Source organism: Garra rufa, chromosome 6 (assembly GCF_049309525.1).
Source record: "Garra rufa chromosome 6, GarRuf1.0, whole genome shotgun sequence".
Taxonomy (NCBI): Eukaryota; Metazoa; Chordata; class Actinopteri; order Cypriniformes; family Cyprinidae; genus Garra; species Garra rufa.
Genome location: NC_133366.1, coordinates 52,629,517 through 52,655,796, shown reverse-complemented (window position 1 = coordinate 52,655,796; position 26,280 = coordinate 52,629,517). Strand labels below are relative to the sequence as shown.

At 29.0% G+C, this 26,280-nt stretch overlaps 1 protein-coding gene across 1 annotated transcript in view; it reads left to right on the top strand.

Annotated features, from left to right (window-relative positions):
* Positions 1 to 26,280, top strand: part of ptgfrnb (prostaglandin F2 receptor inhibitor b) — a 55,655-nt gene that overhangs the window by 3,572 nt on the left and 25,803 nt on the right. The window contains exons 2-4 of the mRNA XM_073843345.1: positions 516 to 881; positions 6,783 to 7,190; positions 10,827 to 11,186. Coding sequence (XP_073699446.1) covers positions 516 to 881; positions 6,783 to 7,190; positions 10,827 to 11,186 — 1,134 coding nt within the window. The remainder of the gene's footprint in view (positions 1 to 515; positions 882 to 6,782; positions 7,191 to 10,826; positions 11,187 to 26,280) is intronic.

Genomic DNA, 26,280 nt, shown 5'->3' with positions numbered 1-26,280 from the left:
ACTGATTTTATTCAAAATTATTATTTAATATATCTAAATCACCTAAAATTGAACAGAAAAAGAAACACTTTAAGTGAATTCGAAAAAAAAAAAAAAAAAAAAAATATATATATATATATATATATATATAATTTAAATTTGTTAAGTTTATTTAACATTAATTTAAATAAATGTTCAATTAATATTATTTCATTTAATATTTTGCTTTAAAATGTACTTTTGGCCCACCACAGCCCTTTTTTGCAATTCGTATTTTTAAAAAAAATTAGCACCTTTGATCCAATTGAACTGATTTTATTCAAAATTATTATTTAATATATCTAAATCACCTAAATACATAAAAGTTTTTATGGGTTAAATCAGGTAGAAATAGCTCTTTAAGGTAACACTTGCAGGTTGCCACTTTTTATAGTGTGTATAAAATCATAACAAACCCAAAATATTAGAGTTACCTGTCCTGTTTCATGGAAATTGTCTGGCAGTCAATAAAGCAGTGTTGTGTTTGTGTTTTACAGGTCTATGCCGCTGCAGGTTAGTAACGGTGTCTACAGGCCCCCTGCTCCGCGTCGAGGGCCAGCCGCTGTCCATTCGCTGTGACGTTTCGGAGTACGAGGGCCCGAGGGAGCAGGACTTTGAATGGACAGTAACACGAGGGACACAAACCATCAAAGTGATCTCGACGTTTGATGATCGTTTCTCAGACCGCTCTCTTCAGGACCGCATACAGAGCGGAGATATTAGCGTGTCACGACTAGCGGACAACACTGTTGAACTGAGAATTCAGGAGGCTCGAATTAGTGACAGCGCCACCTACCACTGCAGTACTCCGAGCACAGACTCGGTCATCAGTGGAAACTATAATGCAGACGTCAGTATGCAAGGTCAGTATGAGCTGTTTTAAATGGGAAAAAGTCACTTGGCATGAGATATTGCAATACAAGTGCATAATGCATGTGCAGAAACTAATGCAACTAAGTATTGTTTCTCAAAGTATTGAATCTAACATTTGAGACTGAAAGACTCGACTGCGAACAGCATTATTTCAGCGTGTTTATGCATTTTTCAACTAAAACCTGAAAAATTTTAATGCATTTTTTGTCTTTAATTTACATGACAATGGTGTTTTGGGGACCTGAAAACAAAAACTTGCATGTGAAAAACTTTAGTTTTTAGTACATCAGCGTCATGAAAATGTATCCTTAGTATCATTGAAAGTATCATAATTTTTATTAATATTTTGAAGATTTTTTTCTTTTTACATTTTCTGTTACTATTTTTATTTTAGTTAAAGTTTTACTAATTTTGTTGTGTTTATATCACTTTTAGTAGTTTTTGGAATTATATTGTTTTTTATTATTATTTATTTATTTTTCCTTTTTTGCCATTTTAATTTGTTTATTTGAAAAAAAATTTAAGTATAGAAAAAAAATGTACGTCTAATTTTATATACTTAGGAAGCAAAATTACTTAAAATATGAACCTTTGTTTTTCTGAAAAAAAAATCATCAAAATTAAGTGAGTTGATTTATAAAACAGATTAAAAAAATGTATGTTTAGGCAAAAAAAAAACTTAATTAAAGGGACACCACTGGCAGGTATTTTTGAATTCTTTTTTATTTTCATATTTTATGTTATTATTTTTATTTTAGTTAAAGTTTTACTAATTTTTTTGTGTTTAAATCACTTTTAGCAGTTTTTGGAATTATATTGTTTTTTATTATTCATTTATTTTTCCTTTTTTTTTTGCCATTTTATTTGTTTATTTAAATATTTAAAAAAATATTCGGAAAAATAAATGAAAATATCAAAAAATCCCTAAATCTAATTATATATGCTTAAGAAGCAAAATTACTTAAAATATTAAACCTTGTTTTTCAAGAAAAATCATTAAATTAAATGAGCTGATTTATAAAACATGTAAAAAAAATTGTTAGTGGGGCAACAAACGGCAGACACTGGCAGATATTTCTTCTTGTTTTAAGCATAAACTCATTTCATTTTCAGTAAACAAGACAAGTAACTTTGTGTTTCAAGTAAATTGCAGTGTAAAAACAACCCTTCAAAAATGAAACTCAGGAACAGTGTGACACTTAAAAAAATCATTATTAATTAGAGTTGGGCATGCAGTTCAATGCATTAATTACAGCTTATGTGTGACTTGTTTAAAAGCACTAAACTGTTTTTGTCAAGCCAAGCCAAAACTCTGAACGCCAGCAGCGTTCATTATGCAAAATTCACTGGGTTAATGATATCATCATTATCTTTAGTTTATGAGCTTTGACTGAACATTGAAAATTCGAGTAATCGCTGCAGATTTGTGTAAGAGCCCACAGGACATGTGAAACATCTCAATTGTTTCTACTGACAGAAATGAAATTACATGTAAATTGCTGGCTCTGCTGGTTTTTTCTAAAAAAGACCCCAGCAAACTGTTCTTATATTTGCTGAAATTGCACTCAAAAGTCAGGGATCTCAATATGAAGATGAATGTTTCTTATGAAAGACTCCCAAAATCAAATGATCAGCTATTCACTTTAATTGTGTAGCTCTAAACTCTTACTGTAAGTTTCACTTATATTTATTTGCATCTGAGACAAAATTGATATTACCAGTCAAAAGTTTATAATAATTAGGCTTTTTAAATATTTTTCTGTTGAAAGAAGGCTCTTGTCCTGCATTTATGTGATCAAAAATATGGTAACATATTATTGCAATTTTAAATAAAAAATTTTGAGTGTAATATGTAGTAAAATGGAATTTATTCCTGTGATCAAAGTTGAATTTTCAGCATCATTACTTCAGTCTTCAGTGTCACAGAAATCCTTTATAAATCATTTTAATATAATGATTTGCTGCTCAAGAAACATAAAATCTGGTTGGAAGTTGTCTGATTACCTCTGAGGGTAATCGCTATTAAAAATATTTAAAGATTGTAAACTAATGATGTTGGCTTCATATAACACAAGCTTGCTACAGCATTTCTGAGGTTTGTTGGGTTCTTCATATTTCCGTTCTCACCGTCACGTGCTGTAGATAAGCCGCAATCTTGTGCATCACATGAGCTGAATTCACACTCTAAAAGATGTTGGGTTATTTTTTCTACCCAACCGCTGAGTTGAGCCTGTTGGGTGATATGTTGGGTAGTTTTTGTGTTAAACAGCCATTGGGTTAGTGGCTCAGGCAACCTCACTGACAGCTGAAACTACACACTCCTCCCCCTCCCTCCAACCAAACAACTCAGCTGTTGAAAACACTTCAATTAAAATGCTTACTTTTTGATGTTACATTTTTCATTTCTAAAATGTTTGTTAAATAAGTTTAAATGTATCTGTCTGTCCATCCGTCCATCCATCCATTCAGTTGTCCATATATCCATCTTTCTATCTGTCCATTCATCTATCCATCTATCTATCTGTCCATCTAATTGTCCATCCATCCATCCATCTATCTAATTGTTAATCTATCTGTCTATCTGTCTGTCCATCCATACATCTATCTAATTGTCCATCCATACATCTATCCATCCTCCTCTATATCTGTCTGTCCATCCATCTGTCCATCTAATTGTCCATCCATCCATCCATCTATCCATCTATCTATCTGTCCATTCGTCTGTCCATCCATCCATCCATTCATTAATCTAATTGTCCATCTATGCATCTACCTATCTGTCCATCCATCTATACGTCTATCCATCTATCCATCTATCCATCCATCTAATTGTCCATCTATCCATCTATCCATCCATCTAATTGTCCATCTATCCATCTATCCATTCATCTGTCTATCCACCCAATTGTCCATCTATTCGTCTATCTATCTGTCTATCCATCTGTTCATCCATCTAATTGTCCATCTATTCGTCTATAGTTCTATCAATCAATTCATCTGTCCATCCATCTAATTGTCAATCTATCTGTCTATTTATCTATCCATTTAATTGTCCATCTGTCCATCTATGTATCTGTCCATTCATCTATCCATCTGTCCATCCATCTAATTGTCCATCTATCTGTCCATCCATCTATTCATCTCTCCATCCATCGAATTATTAATTTGTCTGTCTGTCTGTCTGTCTGTCTGTCTGTCTGTCTATCCATCCATCCATCTGTCTATCTGTCTGTCCATCCATCATCCATCCATCTATTCATCTCTCCATCCATTTAATTATTCATTTATCTGTCTATCTATCTGTCCATCCATCTAATTGTCCATCTATCTGACTATTTATATGTCTATCCATCTGTCCATCCATCTAATTGTCCATCTATCTACCTGTCCATCCATCCATCCATCCATCCATCCATCCAATTGTCCATGTATCTGTCTATCTATCAATCCATCTAATTGTCCATCCATCCATCCATTCAGTTGTCCATCCATCCGTCTATATGTTCATCCATCCATCCATCCATACATCCATCCATACATCTATTCATCCTTCTCTATATCTGTCTATCCATCCATCTGTCCATCTAATTGTCCATCCATCCATCTATCCGTCTATCTATATGTCCGTTCGTCTGTCCATCCATCCATCCATCCATCCATTCGTCTATCTGTCCATCCAACCGTCCAAATAACAGTGGAAGTCGACGTGACGAGAACAAATACACACCGTTTTGAAAGTGTTGCCTCAAGACTTCAGATGTGTTAACATGACAGTTTTGTCCATTTACTAAACAAGTAAACTACATATACGATCAGAAATATAGTGTTTTTGTGTTGGTCATTTTGCACATCAGTCACTTTCCTTTAGGCTGAAAGAGCAAACAAGGACTTTTGGTTGTATTTAGAGAGTTTTTTTCTTTGATTGCATCTGTTTGCACATGAGTTCAGCTCTGGTGGTTAAACTCGTCAATCTGGTTCTGTCGCTGGTGCGTGACGTTCATGATTAGACCTGGCAGACACAAAGTCGGCTTTTATTGTGACAGACTAACATTAGGTCTTTTCACTAATGCTCTGTGTTTTGTTCCATTTTTATTTGTGTCTATATATAAGCTAAGTTCAATGGTTGGATGACTGTGTACAGTGGTATTTCCTAAGGTATTATTACTGTAATTCATTGACAGTAAGGCGTGCCAAAGCAAACACAGGTTCCCTACATGCCTTTTTTTATTCTTCATGTCTGTCTGTCTGTGTAATAATTATTGGTTGCAAATGAATTTGAATTGACCTGCATTTTTTTTATGTAATACTTTAACAGCTTATAATGTTTTGAAACTTAGTGTCACGTAAAATTAACAAGAGGAAAGTTTTACAGCTAAAGAATTTATAACAAAAAATTATAAATGTGCTTCTATTGAAATACTATTGTATAGTGATCTAATTAAAAATAGGTTTTCCTTTGTTTGATAGAGAGCAGACTGACAAATAATACTTAAAATAAATAATACTTGTATTGATCAAGGATGCATAAAATTGAACAAAAGTGACAGTAAAGACATGCTTAATGTTACTAAAGATTTCTATTTCAAATAAATGTTGTTCTTTTGACCTTTTTATTCATCAAAGAATCCTGAAAAATAAAATGTATCACCGTTTCCACAAAAATACAGAGCAGCACAATGGTTTTCAGTAAAAATTAGAAATGTTTCTTGAGCAGCAAATCAGCATATTAGAATGATTTCTGAAGGATCATGTGACACTGAAGACTGGAGTAATGATGCTGAAAATTCAGCTTTGATCACAGAAATAAATTACATTTTAACATATATTCACATAGTAAACACCTATTTTAAATTATAATATTTTACAATTTTTCAGTATTATTTTTTCAGTGTTTTTGATCAAATAAATGCAGCCTAGGTAAGCAAAGGAGACATTTAAAAAAAAAAAAAAACATTTTACTGACTCAACTTTTAAACAGTAGTGTAATTTTTTTTTTTAATTATTAAAAAAAAAAACATTTTAATATTTTAAAATTGTGCAAAAAGATTTGAAAATGCTTTACTGAAAAATATTTGGCATATGATTTACTTTTAATTTAAAAGTGTCACTCAGAAATTGCCAGTACATTTCTAAAATAATTACACAGAAACTAACACATTGAATTTTTAAGTAGAAAAACTGAAAATGTATCGGATTTTGAATCGACTATTACTTTATGCTTTCAGTTTTAATTTTAGTTTATGCTTTGTCATTTTATTAGTTTTTTATTATGCAAATTTACTTATGCATTACATTTAATTAAATTATAGATGCTTATAGAAGTTTTTTTTATTACTGTATGCAAATTAAATTATAGATTGAATTAAATTGTAAAATTTATTTTTTAATTGTACATTCAATAAAATAAAATGATTAATTATTTGTTTTTTAATTATGTAAATTAAATTATGCATTACATTACATTATAAAATATATTTGTTAATTTAATTGTGCATTATATTTTTTAAATCGTGTAAAGTATGCATTCAGAGAAATACATAATGAATTATAAATTATATTAGTTTTATTAAATAACATTCAATGAATTTAAATTATACAGTACAAATTATATAGTAATTTTTAAATTATGAAAGTTAAATTATCAAAATATATTTTTTAATTATGCGTTCAGAAACTAACACATTAGATTTTTAAGTAGAAAAACTGAAATGGTAGTTTATTCTAAAACATACTGCACTAAACTTTTTAAAAAATTGCTTTTGGATTTTAGATTTTGGATGCTACACAAATTTACAGTCAACAGATAAATCAGCCTGGCCGATATATCGGTTTATCGATATGTTTACATTTCTACCTCTTCTCTAAAACTCTTCTTTTCTCATCTATTTCAGTTGTTCCCAACAGTCTGATTGTGGCTCCCGATGCTCCAAACCCTGTGGTTCGTGAGGGAGGATCCATCAGACTCCTGTGCAACGTTTCACGCAATTTCATGGAAGGAATTTACCTGTCTCTTACCTGGTCAGTTAAGAAGGGCTCATCTCTGCTAGAGGATTTGCTGACCTTTGGTCCAGATTTGGGTGTGACGGTTGGCGACGACTACATGCAGCGCTACACAGATGGCGGGATGCGACTAGAAATGGGAAACGGCGTCTCGCACAAGCTTGTGCTCTCCGGAGCGACGCTGGCCGATCAGGGCATGTACGTTTGCACGGCCAGATTGTGGACGAGAGAGCAGGGAGCCTGGAACCGCATTCAGGAGAAGACCATGGAGATGGGAGAAGTGACTGTCACCCCTACAGGTTAGTTACTTCCAGAACATAGCCCATAGCACAACAGAATAAAACCAAGACACAGTGGAATTAATACAACTGAAATATATTAGAAATTTTGTAAGATTCACTTATGTTCATTTACATTTTTCATATTTTCAGACATTTTCAGAGAATTTTAGCAAAACAATCACACTCAAATTCTGCCGTTTGCATAGATAATGCATCTAAATTTTTATATTTTATAATTATTTATATACTATTATTGATTTAATTGAGATTTTAAATTGGCTATTTATGGTTTTAGTTTTAATTTTAGTTTGTGCTTTGTCATTTTATTAGATTTTATTATGTAAATTTATTTATGCATTTAATTAAATTATAGATGATAATGTTTTTTTTAAATGACTGTATGTAAATTAAATTATGGATTGAAATAAATTATAAAATTAAAAATAGTTTTTTTAAATTGTACATTTAATAAAATAAAATTATATATTTTTTTTAATTATGTAAATTAAATTATGCATTACATTATAAAATCTATTTGTTTTTTAATTTAATTGTGCATTATATTTTTTAAGTAGTGTAAATTATGCATTCAGTGAATTTAAATAATGAATTATAAATTATAGTTTTTATTTGTATAAATAATATAAATTAAATTCTACATTGAATAAATTTAAATGACAAATTATATAGTATTTTTTAAATTATGAAAATTAAATTATTTATATGTGTGTGTGTGTGTGTGTGTGTGTGTGTGTGTGTTTAACGTGTAAATTAAATTATTATATTATTTTTTAATTGTGTAAATTGTGCCTTCAGTAAAATAAATTTTAAATTATAAATTCTATTAGTTTTTGTTTTTATAAATAATGTAAATTCAATTATGCATTCAATGCAATTCTAATTTTCATTGGTGTAATTATATAAGTTTAAATATGCATTCAATTACATTATAAATGATTAGTTTTTAATTTTAAATTTTTTAATTGTTTAAAAAATATTTATAAAATATATTATTATTTTTTAATTAATTGAAATAATAAAAACACAAATTATATTAGTTTTTGTAATTATGTAAATGAAATTATGTATTAAATTAAATTATAAAATATATTTGTTTTTTAAATAATGCAGTCAGTGAATTTTAATTATAAATTGCATTTGTTTTCAATGTTAAAAAGTTAAATTATGCAATATATTGTTTTTTATGTAAATTGTAAATTATGCATGTAATTTCTCAACTGTAAATTAAAATGAAATTCGTTAAAATTAAATTGTGAATTATATTAGTTTTTTTTACTTATGCATTCAGTCCAATTAAATAATGAATTTTATTTTATTTTAATTATGTAAATAAAATTATGCATTAAATAAAATTTGAAATAAAAAAGTAAAGTATGCATTTATTTAAAAAAAAAAAAACATGCATTTTATGCATTTAGTTTCTTGAAAAGCAAATGTCAGTTAAAGAAATAGTGATTCTATTGAAAATTCTGACATGCACATTTTTGAGTGAACTATTTCTTTAATTCTCTTCCATTATAGCTTTATGCTGTTGTGGATTTGCTTAATGTTGTCAATTTGACCAGTTTAGTGTTGCGCCCTCCTGGGGAACTGTCATGATCAGGATGCCATGAAATAATCTAATTTGATTGGATAAAAGTACTTATGATGAATCATTGTTATGCAACAACAATAGCAATTGTGATAAAATGAATAAATAAGCTGCATATGGAGGAAAAAGGAGAATGAAAGAGATTTGATTATGGTTGTTGAAATCATGCAGCGCCTCCCTCGAGACGAGCAGATATGCTCTTTTGACCGGTTTTATCTTGTTTAACGTCTTCAGACCTTTCTCACAAACCAGGCTGTTTGAATTCTCATTGCCGGTGAAATTCCTGCCTGGTTACCATATATACTGTCAGTGTTACTGCAGAGGTTTTAATTAAAATCAGGAAGACTGCGGGTGTCTGGAGAACCATCCAGCAGACGTTACACAGACACAAACTCTCTCAGAGTCTTTGTGTTGTTTGAGATTGTAACCGAAAGATGTTACGAGAATACAAAGCACAGAAGCAGTCTGTGTCATCTAATCATGATGTGCTGAATATCACTTTGATCCCCAGGAGAAATGAAATTAAAGAAATAGTTCATCCGTAAATGACAATCAGGCATCATTTGCTTACTTATGTTATTGGAAACCCTTTGCTTTTGCCTTTTCTCTGTGCAACACAAAATGGGATATTCAGTAGAATGTTCCTGCTTCTGTTTTCTGTATTACAAAAGTATATAAAAACAGTGCGAAAAGCGTCAAGTCATATGATATAGCTTTGTGTTGGAAGCTATTCTTTAATGATCTTTACTCCACTGTAGCTCTCAAATTTAACTTGCATGTACGGTGCTCTTTTTACTCGCGAGAAACAATGATGTTGTGCATTATTAACATAAAAAGTAAGATGAATAATGACTAAGTTTTGGGTGCATTTCTCACAAAAAAGCTGTTTTAAGTCTTTTGAATACTTGAAATCGAGCAGATGAGTCGATAACTCATTTATGACGGGTTTGAGGGGCCTTTTGCAATTAATGGAGCTGCTTTTATTTTTCACTGAAGAATAAGTTGGATGAGTTTGGAACAGTGTTATTTTAATATTATTTTTTATCAATTTTATATTTTAGCTTTTAATATTTTTATGATATTATTATGGTATGTATTCACATTGTAAAGTGCCTTTTATTTTCATGTTTTTCACTTTAAAAAAGATCTAGTAATTTTATACTTTATCTTTTAAGTTAGCTTTTGAAGTAATTTTATATTATTTATATATATATATTTTTAATTAATATATTGTTAAGTACCATTTAATTTTCTATTTCCATTTTAGTTTAAGCTATGGTCATTTTATTATGTGCTTTCATTATTTATTACACTTATAATGTTTTAATGTATTCATTTTTTTAGTTCTTCATTTTCCATTTTATTTTCAGTTTCAGAAATTCTATTGTGCTTTTTTCTTTTATACTGTCATATTATTTACTTTTTTATTACTTTTATTACTTTTACAATATCATATTATTTATTTATATTTAAACTAACGTGTGTCTTTATAGTAGCTTTTATGATATTATGGTATTTATTAATATTTTTAAGTACCATTTATTTTTAGATTTTCCATTTAGAAGTTTTAGTAATTTTATGATGTGCTTTTACTATTTTTATACTATTATAGTGTTCCTTAAATTAGCTTTTAGGAATTTTATTATGTGCTTTTATTCTTTTTATACTATTATAGAATTTAATAATAAATATTTGAGTTTTTATGTTTCCATTTCCATGAGTAATTTTATGTTTTATGTTTTGTTTTTTACTTTCTTTTTTCTACAGTTTTAGTAAGTATTAGTTGCAAAAGTAGCATGTCTAATTTCAAGTATTTAAAATACTATTTGTATATTTGTATATATTTTATTTCAGGCTTAATTCAATTCATAAAAAATATTTCTAACAATTTTAGTGATTTAGAACAGCATAAGGTTGCAAAAGGGTTAAGATGAACTCTTACTGTATGTGTTCATGCAGTTTATGCCATTATAATCTAAATTATTTCAGTTCCATGTCTAACGCTTCCATATGTTCTCCTTCTCTTTCCTTCAAATCCTCAGCAAACTCCCTCAGCGTCCAGGTTCAGGATGACAGCACTTTATCCACAGGAGAGACTCTGCTCCTCACCTGTTCTGTTTCTGCCGAAGCGTCCGTGGATCTGGAGGTGACTTGGCTGATGAACGGCACACGCGTTCTGGCCCATCTGAGTCGCGATGGCGTTCTGACCAACACGTCTGATGTTGTGGACTTAAAACGATTAGGAAAGTGGGATTTCCAGCTCAAGGTTCACGGTATGGAGCTGTCTGATGCGGGACTGTACGCGTGTAAAGTGAACGCTTGGGTTCGGCACGACGGTGGACGATGGTACCGGGCCGCAGAGAAGATTTCGGACCCTGTACGCGTTCACGTTATTAAGCAAAGTAAGTACGCTGCTTAATTTTCATTGACAGTCTTTTCAAGTTTCTGAAGTATCATTCATAATATCATGACTCTTAACATAAACACCCCGCAGCGTCTCACGTTTTGTGGCAAAGCGTGACATTTTGTGAAAATGCCATCTGAAGCTCTTTACAGCTGCATATAAATGCGTTCTGCTTCGACTCATCCATAAAATATTAATTTGATGTTAATTATTTGGTATTTAAATGACATTAAAAGCATGGTATGCCGTTTATATCAGTGCACTGGAAAACATCCTTCAAGCGATGGCCTCGGGTTTTCTATTAGAAGATGATTCGCAGATCACGTTTTGTCAGAATAATATGAAGATGACATCTTTTTAATATCAGATAAAGTTGGATAATTTAGCTAAAATAACATTTTTCAGTTGTATGTCTATGCATTTGTGTATCCACTCTGAAACAACTTAAAACTGTGTTTTAGTTTTTTTTTTTTTTTACATTTTAAAGAACCATATAGTTATTTCTTGGCCTGATATTTTATTTAATAACTAAAACACAGTAAATTAAGTTGATTAAAATAATTTTTTAAAACATAAAATAATATTTTTGTTCCTCTAGAATCCATTAAATTGATTAAAAGTGACAGTAAAGACATTTATAATCTTACAAAAGATTTACTTTTTCAAATAAATGGTGTTCTTTTGAACTTCCTATTCATTAAATTATCCTTAAAAATAAATTGTATCACAGTTTTCACAAAAATATTGGGGAGCAATTAGAAATGTCTCTTGAGCAGCAGAAACATAGAAAACATGTTTTAATTTGCAAAAATATTTCACAATTTTACTGATTTTACTGGATTGTTATCAAATAAATGCAGCCTTTGTGAGCAGAAAAGACTTCTTTCAAAAATATTTTACAAATAGCGTACATAAAAACAATAAACAGACGTATTTGCCTACAAAAAAAACCCGAATTATTAGTTAAAAATGTCATTTATAAAAACATTTTTGTTAATCAAAACCAAAAATCATTTGTATTAATTGAAATAGTTCTGCAATACTGTATAATATATTATAATATAATATAATATAATATAGTAATATAACCACCAGAAACTCAAGAAATTTTGCCCTTGCACTAACTGAAATAAAATAAATTTAATATAAAGTACAATAATTACTAAAACTGAAATTCAAATAAAGATAGATAGAAACTGTAAAAGCGATTAAACGCATCCAAAATAAAAGTTTTTGTTAATAATATGTGTATGTACTACTGTGTATTTTATATATTAAAATTAAATGAAAAAACCCAGAAAATATTAAAATAAAATCTAATTCAAAAGAAGTAAAAAAGAACAGCATTTGAAAAATAAATCTTTTGTAACATTTTGTCTCTACTGTCACTTTTGGTTCATTTAATTCATCTTTTCTGAATAAAAGTATGGATTTCTTTATAAATGGATAAACTAATTAAAACATTTAACACCTCAATAGAGCAGACAATGAATGCATTTCCCAGTGTGAAATATCTGTTCCTCTGTTTTTCACGTTTGTATAAACAGAATGGCTCAGGTGTTTATATATGGAACATATTTATATATAATATAAATTATATGAATATAAATATATACATGTAAATGCATGTAAATATTTTCTAAATATATACTGTATTTGTGTGTCTTTATATATACACAATAAATATACACTGTACACACATGCAGTACAGTATATTATGTACACAAAATATTTTATTTTGGATGGGATTAATCACAATTAGCGTTGTTTTAAATGCTTTAATAAGTAAAAAAAATGCCTTTTGGGAACATTTTAGTCAAACAATATTTTGTTGCCATTTAAATGATCACAAATATGTGTGACTATTATATTATAAACAATTATAAAAACTATATAAACATTTTTTTAATGACCAAAAACAACAATTATTTTTGCTAAATTAAACTTAAAACAGAAAATATAAAAAATAAAATCTAATTCAAAATTTAAATTTTTATACACTATAGAAATATGTCAATGATACTAACATATCAGTCGCTCACCAAGGCTACATTTATTTGATTAAAAATACAGTAAAATCAGTAAAATTGTGAGATATTATTACAATTCAAAATAGATGCTTTTCCTTTGAATATATAGTAAAATAATATTTTTTTCCTTTGATCACACCTGAATTTTCAGTGTCATGTGATACATCAAAAATCATTCTAATATTAAGAAACATTTCTGATTATTATCAATGTTAAAAACAGTTGTACTCCCGAATATTTTTGTCGAAATATACTGTCACTTTTGATTAATTGAATGCATCTTTGCTGAATAAAAGTATGAATTTCTTTATAAACGGCCAAACTAATTAAGACAGTTTCCACCTCAATAAAGCAGGCAATGAATGCATTTCTATAGTGTGAAATATCTGTTCCTCTGCTTTTTGTGGAAATGAATCATACAAATATTGTATGTCGCCATTTAAATTAACACAAATATGTGTGACTATTCAGAATATCGTTTAGCCCTAATAACCGTAAGTGTAAAACCACAGATAAAATGCATGCATTGCGTGCATGTTCAGCTAAGCATGATATTTTACCGTCACTACCAGACTGGTTAGTTCTTAACCCATCCATCAGTGTCAGTTGTCTAGAAGTGAAAGTAGAAAAGTTGCATTCATTAGATTTGCAGCTTGTTTGTAATAGCTTATCTCTGTTGTGGTAATAAGCAAGCTTCAGGCATGAGATTTGCGTGGTGTTTCTGGAGATTCGCTCTGTCATCAGCTAATGCATGTACGGCTGTGGGTGGTCATTCTGATGGAGGACTGCTGTCTAGATTTACAGGCTAAAAGCCAGTTGCTCATGTAAGAAGTCAGCGTTAGTGGTTTAGAATCTCGTTGTCAGTGTGATTCACAGGGAAGAGCTTCAACCTGTTTATTCTGTTAGGAACTACAAGGCCTAGTTCACCTTAAAAGGCAAACTCTGGTGTTATTTACTCGTCTCAATGAGTTTTAAATGCGTAGGATTTTGTTTCAGCTCCAAATATACAAAAACAACAACATAAAAGTCACTCATATGATGGTTTCAATAACATCAAAGGTGCTGTGTTTGTTTGTGCGCATTGTTTGAGAACTTGACAGAAAATGAAGTCATATTTTACTGAAAAGGTTCTTTCTGACAACTAAATAGCAAGATTTGCAGTGCCAGGATTGAGATCAATAGGTTTCTAGATATGTCTCGAATGCTAATTTGGAAAACGGAGCATTAACAACATTTTTGTTAATTAAAAATGCTAAATAAAATGCAAGTATTATATGAAAAACCTAACTTAAAAAAAAAAAAAGTTCATATTGAAGCATTAAAATTACTAACTGAAAAAAAAAACTGCAATATAATAAACATAATATAACATAACATAACATAACATAATATAATAATAGTCAGTGGAACTTTAATTAATATTGCCAATGCACTAAATAAAATAAATTAATTTAATATTTAATATAAAGTACAATAATTATTAAAACTGAAATTACTGAGAAACTGTAAATTAAAAAAGCAAGTAAAAATAGCAAAAGGCATAACAAAATTGCTAAAATAAAAAAAATAAAAAGTTAAGTGTACAAAGAAATATTGAAAAAATATACGCAGCAAAATTAACTAAAATTAAAATGGACACTGAAATGAAAAACAAAAAATAAAGCTAATTCAACAAATTATTAGTAAAAGAACAAAATAGTAATTGTAACTGTCAAATATAATAAAATTAATATTGCCTTTGCATTAAATTAAATAATTACTAAAACTAAAATAAAATTTAATAAATAGGAAACTGTAAAAAAGATTACTAAAATAAAAAAATGAAACTAAGAACTTTTGCATTTACAAAGAATTCAAATATTAAAATTACTAAAACAAATTAAAAAATAATAAAGTAAAGAAATATACAAAAAATATACAGTAAAATTTACTAAAGTTTAAATGAAAACTGAAATAAAATCAAAAAAGCTATAATAAATTTTATATATATATAATATATAAAGAATTAAAATGAATAAAAATGAATAAAAATAATATTAAAATAACAAACTATTTTCTTTTGTTATCCTAAGTAAGTCGCTTTGGATAAAAGATTTACCCTAAAGATTTGCACAAATCGAATGTTGTTTATTTCCGTTCTGTCCAAGTATTTTCCTTCAGAACACACAAAGAGACAAGCATCCTTTTGCAGATTTTCTACAGAAAAAAGCCATGTTTGGGATGGCATATAGGGTTTCAATATTTAATGCAGGAAATTCCCACCAGCACTGTAGACCAACAACTTTCTGAACCATAAAAAATACTCAGAGAACATCACGTATTGTCTTTGACTTCCTGTGGCCTGGGTTGGCGTTTTCAAGGCCTGATGTGACTATAAACATCTTAGTTTGTACATATCTGGAAATTAGACAGGTTTAGGTTTTCACAAGTTAAAATCTACAAAGAAGATTCACTGAGCTCCTGACTTGCATTAAAATAATATTTTGAAATGCATGAGTTTTTGCTGGTAGAAGGTTTATTTGTAAAACTAGAGCCAATGAAGACATTAAGTCTGTGGTAAATCGACACCCACTCAATTACATACTTACACAACCTCTTTAACCTGCGCTAATTGAATGTTATTATTGGTTTCCAGTATCCCAGAACCACCCTGCACTGCAATCACATCACTTAACCCTCAAAGACCGAGACAGCTGCCCGCGGCTAAAAATTACTATTGTTTTAAATGTTTAATAATCTTTGAACCGCTAATTCAATTTGAATGCTTTAAAAAGTCTCGTAATGCACAGAGTCTACTCTTTTCAGTGATATCGTGGATATCATTTGTCTCATGGATATTCAGAGGCTCCGTCGTCATCACATTTCCTCAGCAGTGATTCGTCAGATGAAACCAATGCATTTCGGTCCTCTGAGCCAAACAGGAACGATTGCCGATGCTTAGCCCCACCCCTGTGCCCAGATTGGTTCAATCTGTCATCAATTCAACCAATAAACATAGGTTTTGTTCTTTTGAACCACCAATTAACAAGTTTCTTTGGAAATCTGAACAAATGCAAAGTGAAAGTAAAGTATGTCTTGTGTGCATGAAAAGAAACGCAAAATATCGCATTTGCATGACAGCGTTCTATGAAAAAGCACAGAAATACTCACGACAGAGCCCTTTGACATTACACAAACCAAAAATAAGGATGAAACAGCAGTACATATTGGAAAAAAAACACTGGAATTTAGGTTTTCACATCACTACACACTTAAAAATAAAGGTGCTTTAAAAGGTTCTTCACAGTGATGCCATAGAAAAACCATTTTTGGTTCCACAAAGAGCCATTCAGTCAAAGATTCTTTAAAGAACCATATCTTTCTTACCTTTTTATAATCTTAAGAACCTTTTGGGAAACAGAAAGGTTATTCAGAGGTTCTACTATGGCATCGTGAAGCATCTGTAAAATAGATTCCGACACAGGCTTCAGCCAGCAGATCGATCTATTTGGTTGCTATATTATGTAACTAATTCTAATATAGTTTGTAAAGATTATTTGCACTATTATTCTGTTGCAATTGGTATATTTCTCTCTCATTTAGTGTGTAGTTTGTGAATAATTTGGACTGTATGTATTTTTATTTTTGTTTGTTTTCACTACTTCCTACATTGTTGGTGTTTATTGTTCATACTCAGATTGAAAATATATTTATCTGAAAAAGTACCTTTTTACTGTGTTTTGCTATTATATAACCTTGTTTCTGCTATGACTTTACTCCTGAAACATTTTTTGGACAGGTCTATATTGTAAATAGGCCTGTTTTTCATTGAAAAGCACCTATAGTAATATTGTAATATATGGCTATAACTTGCTTGGGGAATGTTATATATAGACAAAATTTAATTTGGAAGTGTAAAACACCTAAATACAAATTTCTAAAGAAAAAAATCCAATCTTCAGGAATTTTTATTTGAGTACACAGTAAAAAAAAAAAAAAACTCCCAATTGTTGCTAGTATTTTTCAAAACATTCTAAAACTGCACTCATTTTTAAAGAAAACAAAAGCAAAATTATAATTTTAAATTAGCTAGACATAAAGTTCAAGTTCTTATATGTTTATAATGATATATGACAATTGATGCTGACAGCTAGAACAGGTCTGAAAAAACCTCAGGTGCCCCAAAAATGTTCTAGGTCTTTAATGGTTAAATTTCAAGAGAATCTTGTTATGTTTCCAAATTTTTACGTGATCTTTCAACAGCCTTGATCAATTTGGCTCTCGTTCGTCACACACAGTTCCACGAAATGAGTTTCTCCATGCTGATAAACCCATCTGACCTGTGCAACTGCTAATGTCTGAACTTGAGGATGTGCTTTTGTGTGGGACGACTAAAAGTATTATTTTTCCCTCTTTTGTTTTCTCACTTCCTTTGGACGCTTTGAGACACTCCTGATCTAAGTCTGTTCAAAAGAAGGCAGCATGATTACACCGTTTTCCAAGATGCATCTTTCCCTCAAACTCTAATGGAGTTTAAAAAAGTAAACATAATTTACTTTCATCTGAAAAGAGGACTGTGGACCACTGAGCAGCAGTCCAGTTGTTTTTCTCCTTAGTTCTCCCAAGTACTTAATTCAGCTTTTCTTGACAACCTTTGTTTTAGGTTTTAGGAGTACATCTTCTGAAAACTTAACAAATAAATACTGAGAAAATCACTTTTAAATTTGTCCAAATGAAGTTCTTAGCAAAGCATATTACTAAGCAAAAACCAAGTTTTCATATATTTACAGTAGGAAATGTACAAAATATCTTCATGATCTTTACTTAAAATCCTAAAGAATCAACAATTTTGACCCATACAATGTATTTTTGGCTATTGCTACAAATATACCTGTGCTACTTTTTATTTCTCCTTTTTCTTCAAGCACTAAAATAACTAACTAAACTACAACTAATAATTAAAAAATAATAAAAAACTATATAGACATATATATTTTTTAAATGACAAAAATGCAGCTAAAATGAAACTGGAAATAAAAAACAAAAAAAAAAAAAAAAAATCTAATTCAAAATGAACACTATAAAAGTATATCAACGAACATAACACTTGCTCACCAAGGGCGCATTTGATTAAAAATACAGTAAAATCAATAAAATGGTGAAATATTATTACAATTTAAGCTGTTCTCTAAGTGAATATATAGTAAAATGTAATTTATTCCTGCGATGCAAAGCTGAATTGTCTTCAGTGTCACATGGTCCTTCAGAAATCATTCTAATATGCGGATTTGCTGCTCAAGAAACACTCTTGATTATTATCAATGTTGAAAACAGTTGTGCCGCCCAATATTTTAGTAGAAACCTTGATGTATTTTATGTTTTCTGGATTCGTGAATAAATAGAAAGTTCAAAAGAACAGCATTTATTCGAAACAGAAATCTTGTAACATTATAAATGTCTTTACTCTCACTTTTGATTACTTTAATGCATCCTTGCTGAATAAAAATATGAATGTCTTTATAAACAGCTAGACTAATTAAGACAATTTACACCTCAATAGACCAGACAATGAATGCATTTCCTAGTGTGAAATATCTGTTCCTCTGCTATATAAACAACCTCCTGCCAAGATTCGCCGAATGACTCAGTTGTCGCTCGTGTTTATTTGTCTTGTTGTGTTTGCTCTTATAATTCAATCTCATCATTGAGCTCTTTAATACACGGTGCTCCAAATGACTTTAGTTGGACTCCTTGGTGTTTGCGGCAGGATTATTTGTGGCCTATTTTTGCGTCGTAAGATCAAAGTCTGCCCCTGCGGCGTCTTGAGGTGTTGATGATGAAGTCGTGTTGAAGGCGGTGCGTCTCTTATCGTGGCTTTCTGAAAAGTGCTGTAAATAGTCTTGCACACTTGCATGTTGAAGTTTACGCGGTTATCAAGCGGTTTTGAAGAGCGGTGTGTTTGTTGTCGTGTGCGCAGCGCTCAATCAAAGCAGTGAAGTGCACTAACACCACGCTGACATACTGTACCGCCTGAACCCATGCCATATGCTCAGAGATCTTACAGAGGAATGCCGGCTCAATCGTTGGGGAAGCAGCTGATATCTCTGTCGAGATTTCAGTAGCTGTTTTTCATCTTGTCATGCGCTGATGGATGATCTGTGCTGCTCAAACTCATCAGCGTTAATGATTTTAAGACCTGGTGAGCCCAGCAACAACAAAACATGTTCATTCTGTGTAGTCTGTAATGTCATGTTTGGCCTGTTTGTCGTATAAAAATATAATTTTTAAGATGTCCACGTCAAAAGAAATTTACAAAAGTGATTTTATGTCCTAGAAAGCACATTGAATGTAAGTAAAGTATCTACTTTTAAGGTATCAAATGTTTCGTGAAGAATAAAATGTCCAAATTTGGTTGAAATAATGTTACATTGTCATTCAGTGTAACAATATTTATGTAAAAATTCAAACAACATGCTTATTCTGACTTGTACATAGTAAAATATATAAAAGAATAAGGGAGCATATTAAATTTTATTGTGTTTTAGGTAATTTGTCTTTTAATATGTCATAAATTGATTTTTGTTGTAAATATGCCTGACAAGATTGTTACACTGAATGACAGTTTAGTAGGTGTCTTCTGTAAATTAGGAAAAAATGTGTGATATTTATTTTTTTGCTCAGAAAAACTTAAACAAAAATGCTATTAAATTAAATAGATTTTTTATTTTTTTGGAAAAACAACAATTTAAAGCAGTATAACACGTATTGTTTTTATGCTTAAACACGTGTTTGACCCGTGTATATTTTACTTGTTTTATTTAGTTTTTATTTTATTTTTAATTTCTATAATAAATATAATATGTTCATTTATTTCTTTATTTTTTTTAATTATTCTTGTTTTTTTAGTCAGTTCTATTCTATTTTGATTAATAAAATTATTAATTATTAGTGAATCTTTTGATATATTAAATGGTTCTCTATTCATTCAATATTTTTTTACGTTTACATTTTGATTAAATATGATTAATTTAACAATTATTCTAATTGCTCTGTTTTGTTTAAAATATTCTAATTTTAGTGCTATTAGAGTTGTACTTTTTATTGAATATTCGATTATTTAATTTTTATTTCTAATGTGTTTTCTGATTAATTGTTTCGTTGTAGTTTACAAAATTATTATTATATTTTCGGTGTTTATTTTGCCTATTTATTCTATTACGATAAAAATACAATTATTTTTATTATTGAATCTTTTAATTTATTAAATTAATATCTATTTTATTCATTTTTTAATCTAAGTGTTTTCTTTATTCTGATTCATAAAATTATTATTGTGTTAGAATTTTTTTTATTTATTCTGATTTCTAAATGTAAAGTGTTCTATTTGATTATTATTTTTTGTTGAAAGTTAATATTCTAATGTTAGTGCTTTCTTTAGTTATATGTTTTCTGATTCATAAAATTAATGACTTAAAGTAATTACTAATTTACTAATAAGTACTTTTTATTGATTTATTTATTTATTTATTTATTAAATACTTTCTTATTTTATTCTAATTTCTAATGTATTTTCGGATTAATTTCAGTGTTTATTTGGAAATTTATCCTATTATGATGATAATAATAATACAATTATTTTTATTATTGAATCTTTTAATTTACTAAAATATTATCTATTTTACTCTGATTTGTTTAATGTTAGTGTTTTCTTTATATTTTATTCTGATTAAAAATAGTTAATGCTTTTTATAGAATTTTTGTATTCTAATTTGCAAATTCATATTTTGATGAATTGTTCTGATAAATTATTATATTTTGTTTAATATTATTATTTTAATGTTAGTGCTTTCTTTATTTATATTTTATTGTGCTTTGTAAAATTAATGACATAAGTAATTACTAATTTTTAATTAATAAAATATTAAAGTTTTTATTTTTATATATTTTAATGTATTAAATTATTTCTTATTTTTTCTAATTTCTAGTGTATTTTATAATTGTTGATTTTTGATATTGATAATTGTTCTTATTCTATTTATTTATATATTTTAGTGTTTATTTTGCCAATTTATTGTATTCAGATAATAACAAAATGTATTTTATTATTGAAATTTTTAATTTATTAAATAAATATACATTTTATTTTGATTTCTAGATTTGTATTTTGATAAATTATTTTATTCTATTTTTAATAATTATATTCTATCTGTTTAATTATTATTATAATGTGATTAAAATATGCATTATTATTTTTATCATTATTATTATCACATTTTATAGAATATTTTATTAAAATTGTTTTTAAATTAAATTTTGATTTCTAAACTTATATCCTGATTAATTGTTCTTTCTGATTTTTATATTATTATTCATACATGTTTTATTTTGATTATTCTAATTTGATCAGGTTTATAGTTATATTTTCATTTACTGTTTTAAGTAATATTCTATTCTATTCTATTCTATTCTATTCTATTCTATTCTATTCTGAATAAGTGAAAGATTATCTGGTGTCATTCAGCATCTTAGTGTTGTTTTCTGTTGGTAGCTAATCTGAGGTTTAGTGCTGATGTGAAAAGAGTCAGATCAGGTGACCTATAATCTAAACTCACCTTTCACTGAATCAGTCTCTCTGTATTTAATTAACAATTAAACCAAACAAACAAGGACTAATCTGCAGTTTCAACCTGATATCATCCCAGCACTGCAGCTCATTCTCTAGACAGGTGTGCAGCAAACTAAAGAAAGCTTGAGAGAACGAAACAGAGAGAAGACGACGGAGGACAAAGAGATAGAGTCTGATAATGCGTAGTGAATGTGTGCAGTGGAGAGGCTCTTGTTTGGTGATTGACAGTCACTCTTTCGGCCCCTTATTCCGTTCCCAGGACACTCGGTTCCTGTCCATAGCGACCGGCTTTAGAGCTTCTGTGGGACATTCATCTCGTCTGCTCTGTTTGTCTGGGTAAAGAAACGCGTTCTCGACCTGCTCTCATCCTGTCTTTATTTATCTTGCTTTAACTAGAACTCTCTCTTGCTTGCTAACCGTCTGCTTCTCCTCACTCCATCCCAAAAAGTCACATAACCAAACTGTGCTCAGCATAATGAAGGTCTTCTCTGCAGGAGGAACTAACTACAAAGTAACTTTCAAAAGTAATTAGCTAACTGAGAAAACTCAGTGTTATATTATATTATATTATAGTTTAGTGTATTTGTTTAGGGGGGCAATGCACATTTCATTTGTAGACCAATTAGAGAACGCTAAAAAGTCATTCTAAAAACAAAAATAGAGTATCTTACACACATATACACATCTACGGAGAAGAATGTCATAAAAAAGTAAAATATTAAAAATACAATTGTATTATATTATACATTTATTATATTATATTATATTATATTATATTATATTATATTATATTATATTATATTATATTATATTATATTATATTATATTATATTAGTATTAATTTATATTTTAAATTGGCTTTTATGTTTTTTATCTTTTCTATTTGTATTGTAATTTTTTGTAATTTCATTACATTGTATTGTAATAATTTTTGTAAATTTGTAATTTGTGTTTTCATTTTTGGTCTATACAACTTTAATTTATTATTTAGTTTTAGTTTTGTTTTAGTAGATTTTTAAATTAAACAACTATTTCAAACTAGTTTTATTTTTTAATATTCTGTTTAATTATTCATTATTCTATTCATAATCTGTTTTAATCATTATTATTCTACTATTCTAATATAGTTAAATTATGTATTATTATTATGATCATTGTCCCATTTATATTTTATTAAATTATTTTGTATTTCATTCTAATTTCCCTTTTTGTGTGTGTGTGTGTGTGTGTTTTAAATAAAATTAGTTTTAGTCAGTTCTGTTTAATTCTCATTATTCTAGTCTGTTCAGATTTTTAGTTACATTCTCATTTACTGTATTAAGTAATATTCTAATCCATTCTGTTTCTATTATTAATTATTTAGTATTCTATTATTCTGATTATTATTCTAATATAATTAAACTATGTGTTATACGTATTTCATAAACTAAATCAAACAGCTAGTTGAAATAAAAGTTTTAAATGTTTTTAGTTTACTTTTTTATTTTAATATTATTTTAACATAATAAATATCTGTATTAATAATATTTGTTATTATTATTATTATTATTATTAGCATTAGTATTATTTATATAAATAATATAATAATATATAATTTAATGTTTAATATTTCTGTTTAGCTTTTACATTTTTAAAATTTGTTTTTATTTCAATTTTTGTAATTTTACTTCTTCAAATTAAAGCTATTTATTTCAGATAGTTGCCAATGCGACATATTTATTTTTAAACATTTAAAGTTTTGAAAGTTTGTTTTCATTTTATTTTATTTTATTTTATTTTATTTTATTTTATTTTATTTTATTTTATTTTATTTTATTTTATTTTATTTTATTTTATTTTATTTTATTTTATTTTATTTTATTTTATTTTATTTTGGACAATGCCAGTTTTTTCTTGCAAAATCAGGTTAAATGGGTTATTGTTTAAGATATTTAAGATTTCAAAAATTCTCTGTAGAGAAAAATTGGCAGTCTTTTTTGGTTTCCATCAGCATTTTGGTGCCCAAAACATACCTTACATTAGTAATCAGCACTAAGATGTTTGAACTGGTTGTTTGATGGCTATATGAACTAGGTTATCAGCTCTTTTAAAGGGAAAGTTGCACGGGTATATTTGTAGCAATAGCCAAAAATACATTGTATGGGTCAAAATTATCGATTTTCCTTTTATGCCAAAAATCATTAGGATATTAAGTAAAGATCATGTTCCATGAAGATATTTTGTTAATTTTCTACCACAAATATATAAAAACTTGATTTTTGAGTAGTAATATGCATTGCTAAGAGCTTCATTTGGACAACTTTTAAGGCGATTTTCTCAATATGTAGATTTTTTTTGCACCTTCAGATTCCAGGTTTTCAAATAGTTGTATCTCAGACAAACATTGTCGTATTTTAACAAACAATATATCAATGCAAAGCTTATTTACTCAGCTCAGTTTTGTGGTCCAGGGTCACATTTGTCATTGTTTTAAACCTGAAAGTTTCTTTCTTCAGTTGAACACAAAAGAAGAACCAAACAGCTGACGATAATCATTGACTTCCATAGTACTTTTTTCCATTCGATATTTTTTCCATAAACTGTTTGGTTACCAACATTCTTCAAAATATCTACAAAATTTTCATTTTTGGGTGAACTGTGCCTTTAAGCAGGGATGAAAGCAACTTTTTGTGCAGTAGTGCAACATCTTGTCTTATCATCTTATCATCAGAATTAACAAGATGTCAAATAAATGAACCCTTGATGCATATGAAGAATATCTGTGTATTGTTACACTGTAAGTGGGAGGAGCATATCGAACAGGAAGTGATGCGAATGAGAGCCACACGGCGCAGATGGTCCCGGTGACTCAATCGGCGTGACGTCCAAAAGCTTAACGCAAAGCCCACCACCACATGTGAAGCTCAAGTCAGTTGTGTTTGTGAGCGAGAGTCTGGACGTTTTTCATTTGTGCCGCTCCTCTCTCATGTGTTTTTCTGAGCTATTTGCGTTCCTCTGGTATTCTGAGGTTGTGTATGTGGGAGAACGGCGTTTTCTTTGGCACACTGTAAGTCTTTGTGTGTCTCTAGTACTGCTCACCCATGCATGAAGGTCCCAGCTGTATAGGAAGCGACGCAGGGAGTCGTTCACTGGCCACCGGGCGCCAAGCCCAGAAACACTTGACACTGGTGAGCCCAGAGCCTGGAAACAGGGTCAGCGCGCACCTTTAATGAGTGTGTGATTGTTCACGTGAGGAACACTTACACTGGCTCACATTTACAACACATTTAACATGTGGTTTTGGTTTTGAAGAATCAGTTGTTATCACAGTTAATGAATAATTATTTTGTTTTGTTCACTTTGGCTTCTTTCCATTTTCCTTTTGTTTTGTGTGATTTTGTTTTTTTATGGTTGTAGATTTGTTTTTGCTTTTTGTTTTGTTTTTGAGCTTTTTTTTTCTTTTTTTGCTAGGGCTTTTTAGTTTTATTGGCTGTTTTGTTTTTGTTTTGCATTTTATCTTTTGTGTACTTGGTTAGGGTCTTTTAGTTTTGTTTTGCTTTATTTTGTTTTGTTATGGTTGTAGATTTGTTTTTGCTTTGTTTTGCTTTTAAGCTTTTTTTTGTTTGTGCAATTTGTTTTGTGGAGCCTTCTTAGGTCTTTTTATGCTTTCAGCTTTTATGTTTTGTGTGATTTGCTTTGTGTGAATTGATATGGTTTTTTATTTTGTATTTTTGTATCTTTATTTTACTTTTTAGTCTTTTGTTTGTTTGTTTGTTTGTTTAGTTTTATATTTGTTTCTTTTTGTTTTGTGTGTTTTCTTTTTATTTGTTTTAATATTTAGTTTTTTTTTTAGTTTAGTTTTGTTAGGGCTTTTTAGTTTTATTGTGTGTGTTTTGTTGTTGTTTTGCATTTTATCTTTTGTGTACTTGGTTAGGGTCTTTTAGTTTAGTTTTGCTTTATTTTGTTTTGTTTTGTTATGGTTGTAGATTTGTTTTTGCTTTGTTTTGCTTTTAAGCTTTTTTTGTTTGTGCAATTTGTTTTGTGGAGCCTTCTTAGGTCTTTTTATGCTTTCAGCTTTTATGTTTTGTGTGATTTGCTTTGTGTGAATTGATATGTTTTTTTATTTTGTATTTTTGTATCTTTATTTTATTTTAGTATTTTGTTTTTGTTTGTTTAGTTTTATTTTTGTTTCTTTTTGTTTTGTGTGTTTTCTTTTTATTTGTTTTAATATTTAGTTTTTTTAGTTTAGTTTTGTTAGGGCTTTTTAGTTTTATTGTGTGTGTTTTGTTGTTGTTTTGCATTTTATCTTTTGTGTACTTGGTTAGGGTCTTTTAGTTTTGTTTTGCTTTATTTTGTTTTGTTTTGTTATGGTTGTAGATTTGTTTTTGCTTTTTGTTTTGTTAGGGCTTTTTAGTTTTATTGGCTGTGTTTTGTTTTTGTTTTGCATTTTATCTTTTGTGTACTTGGTTAGGGTCTTT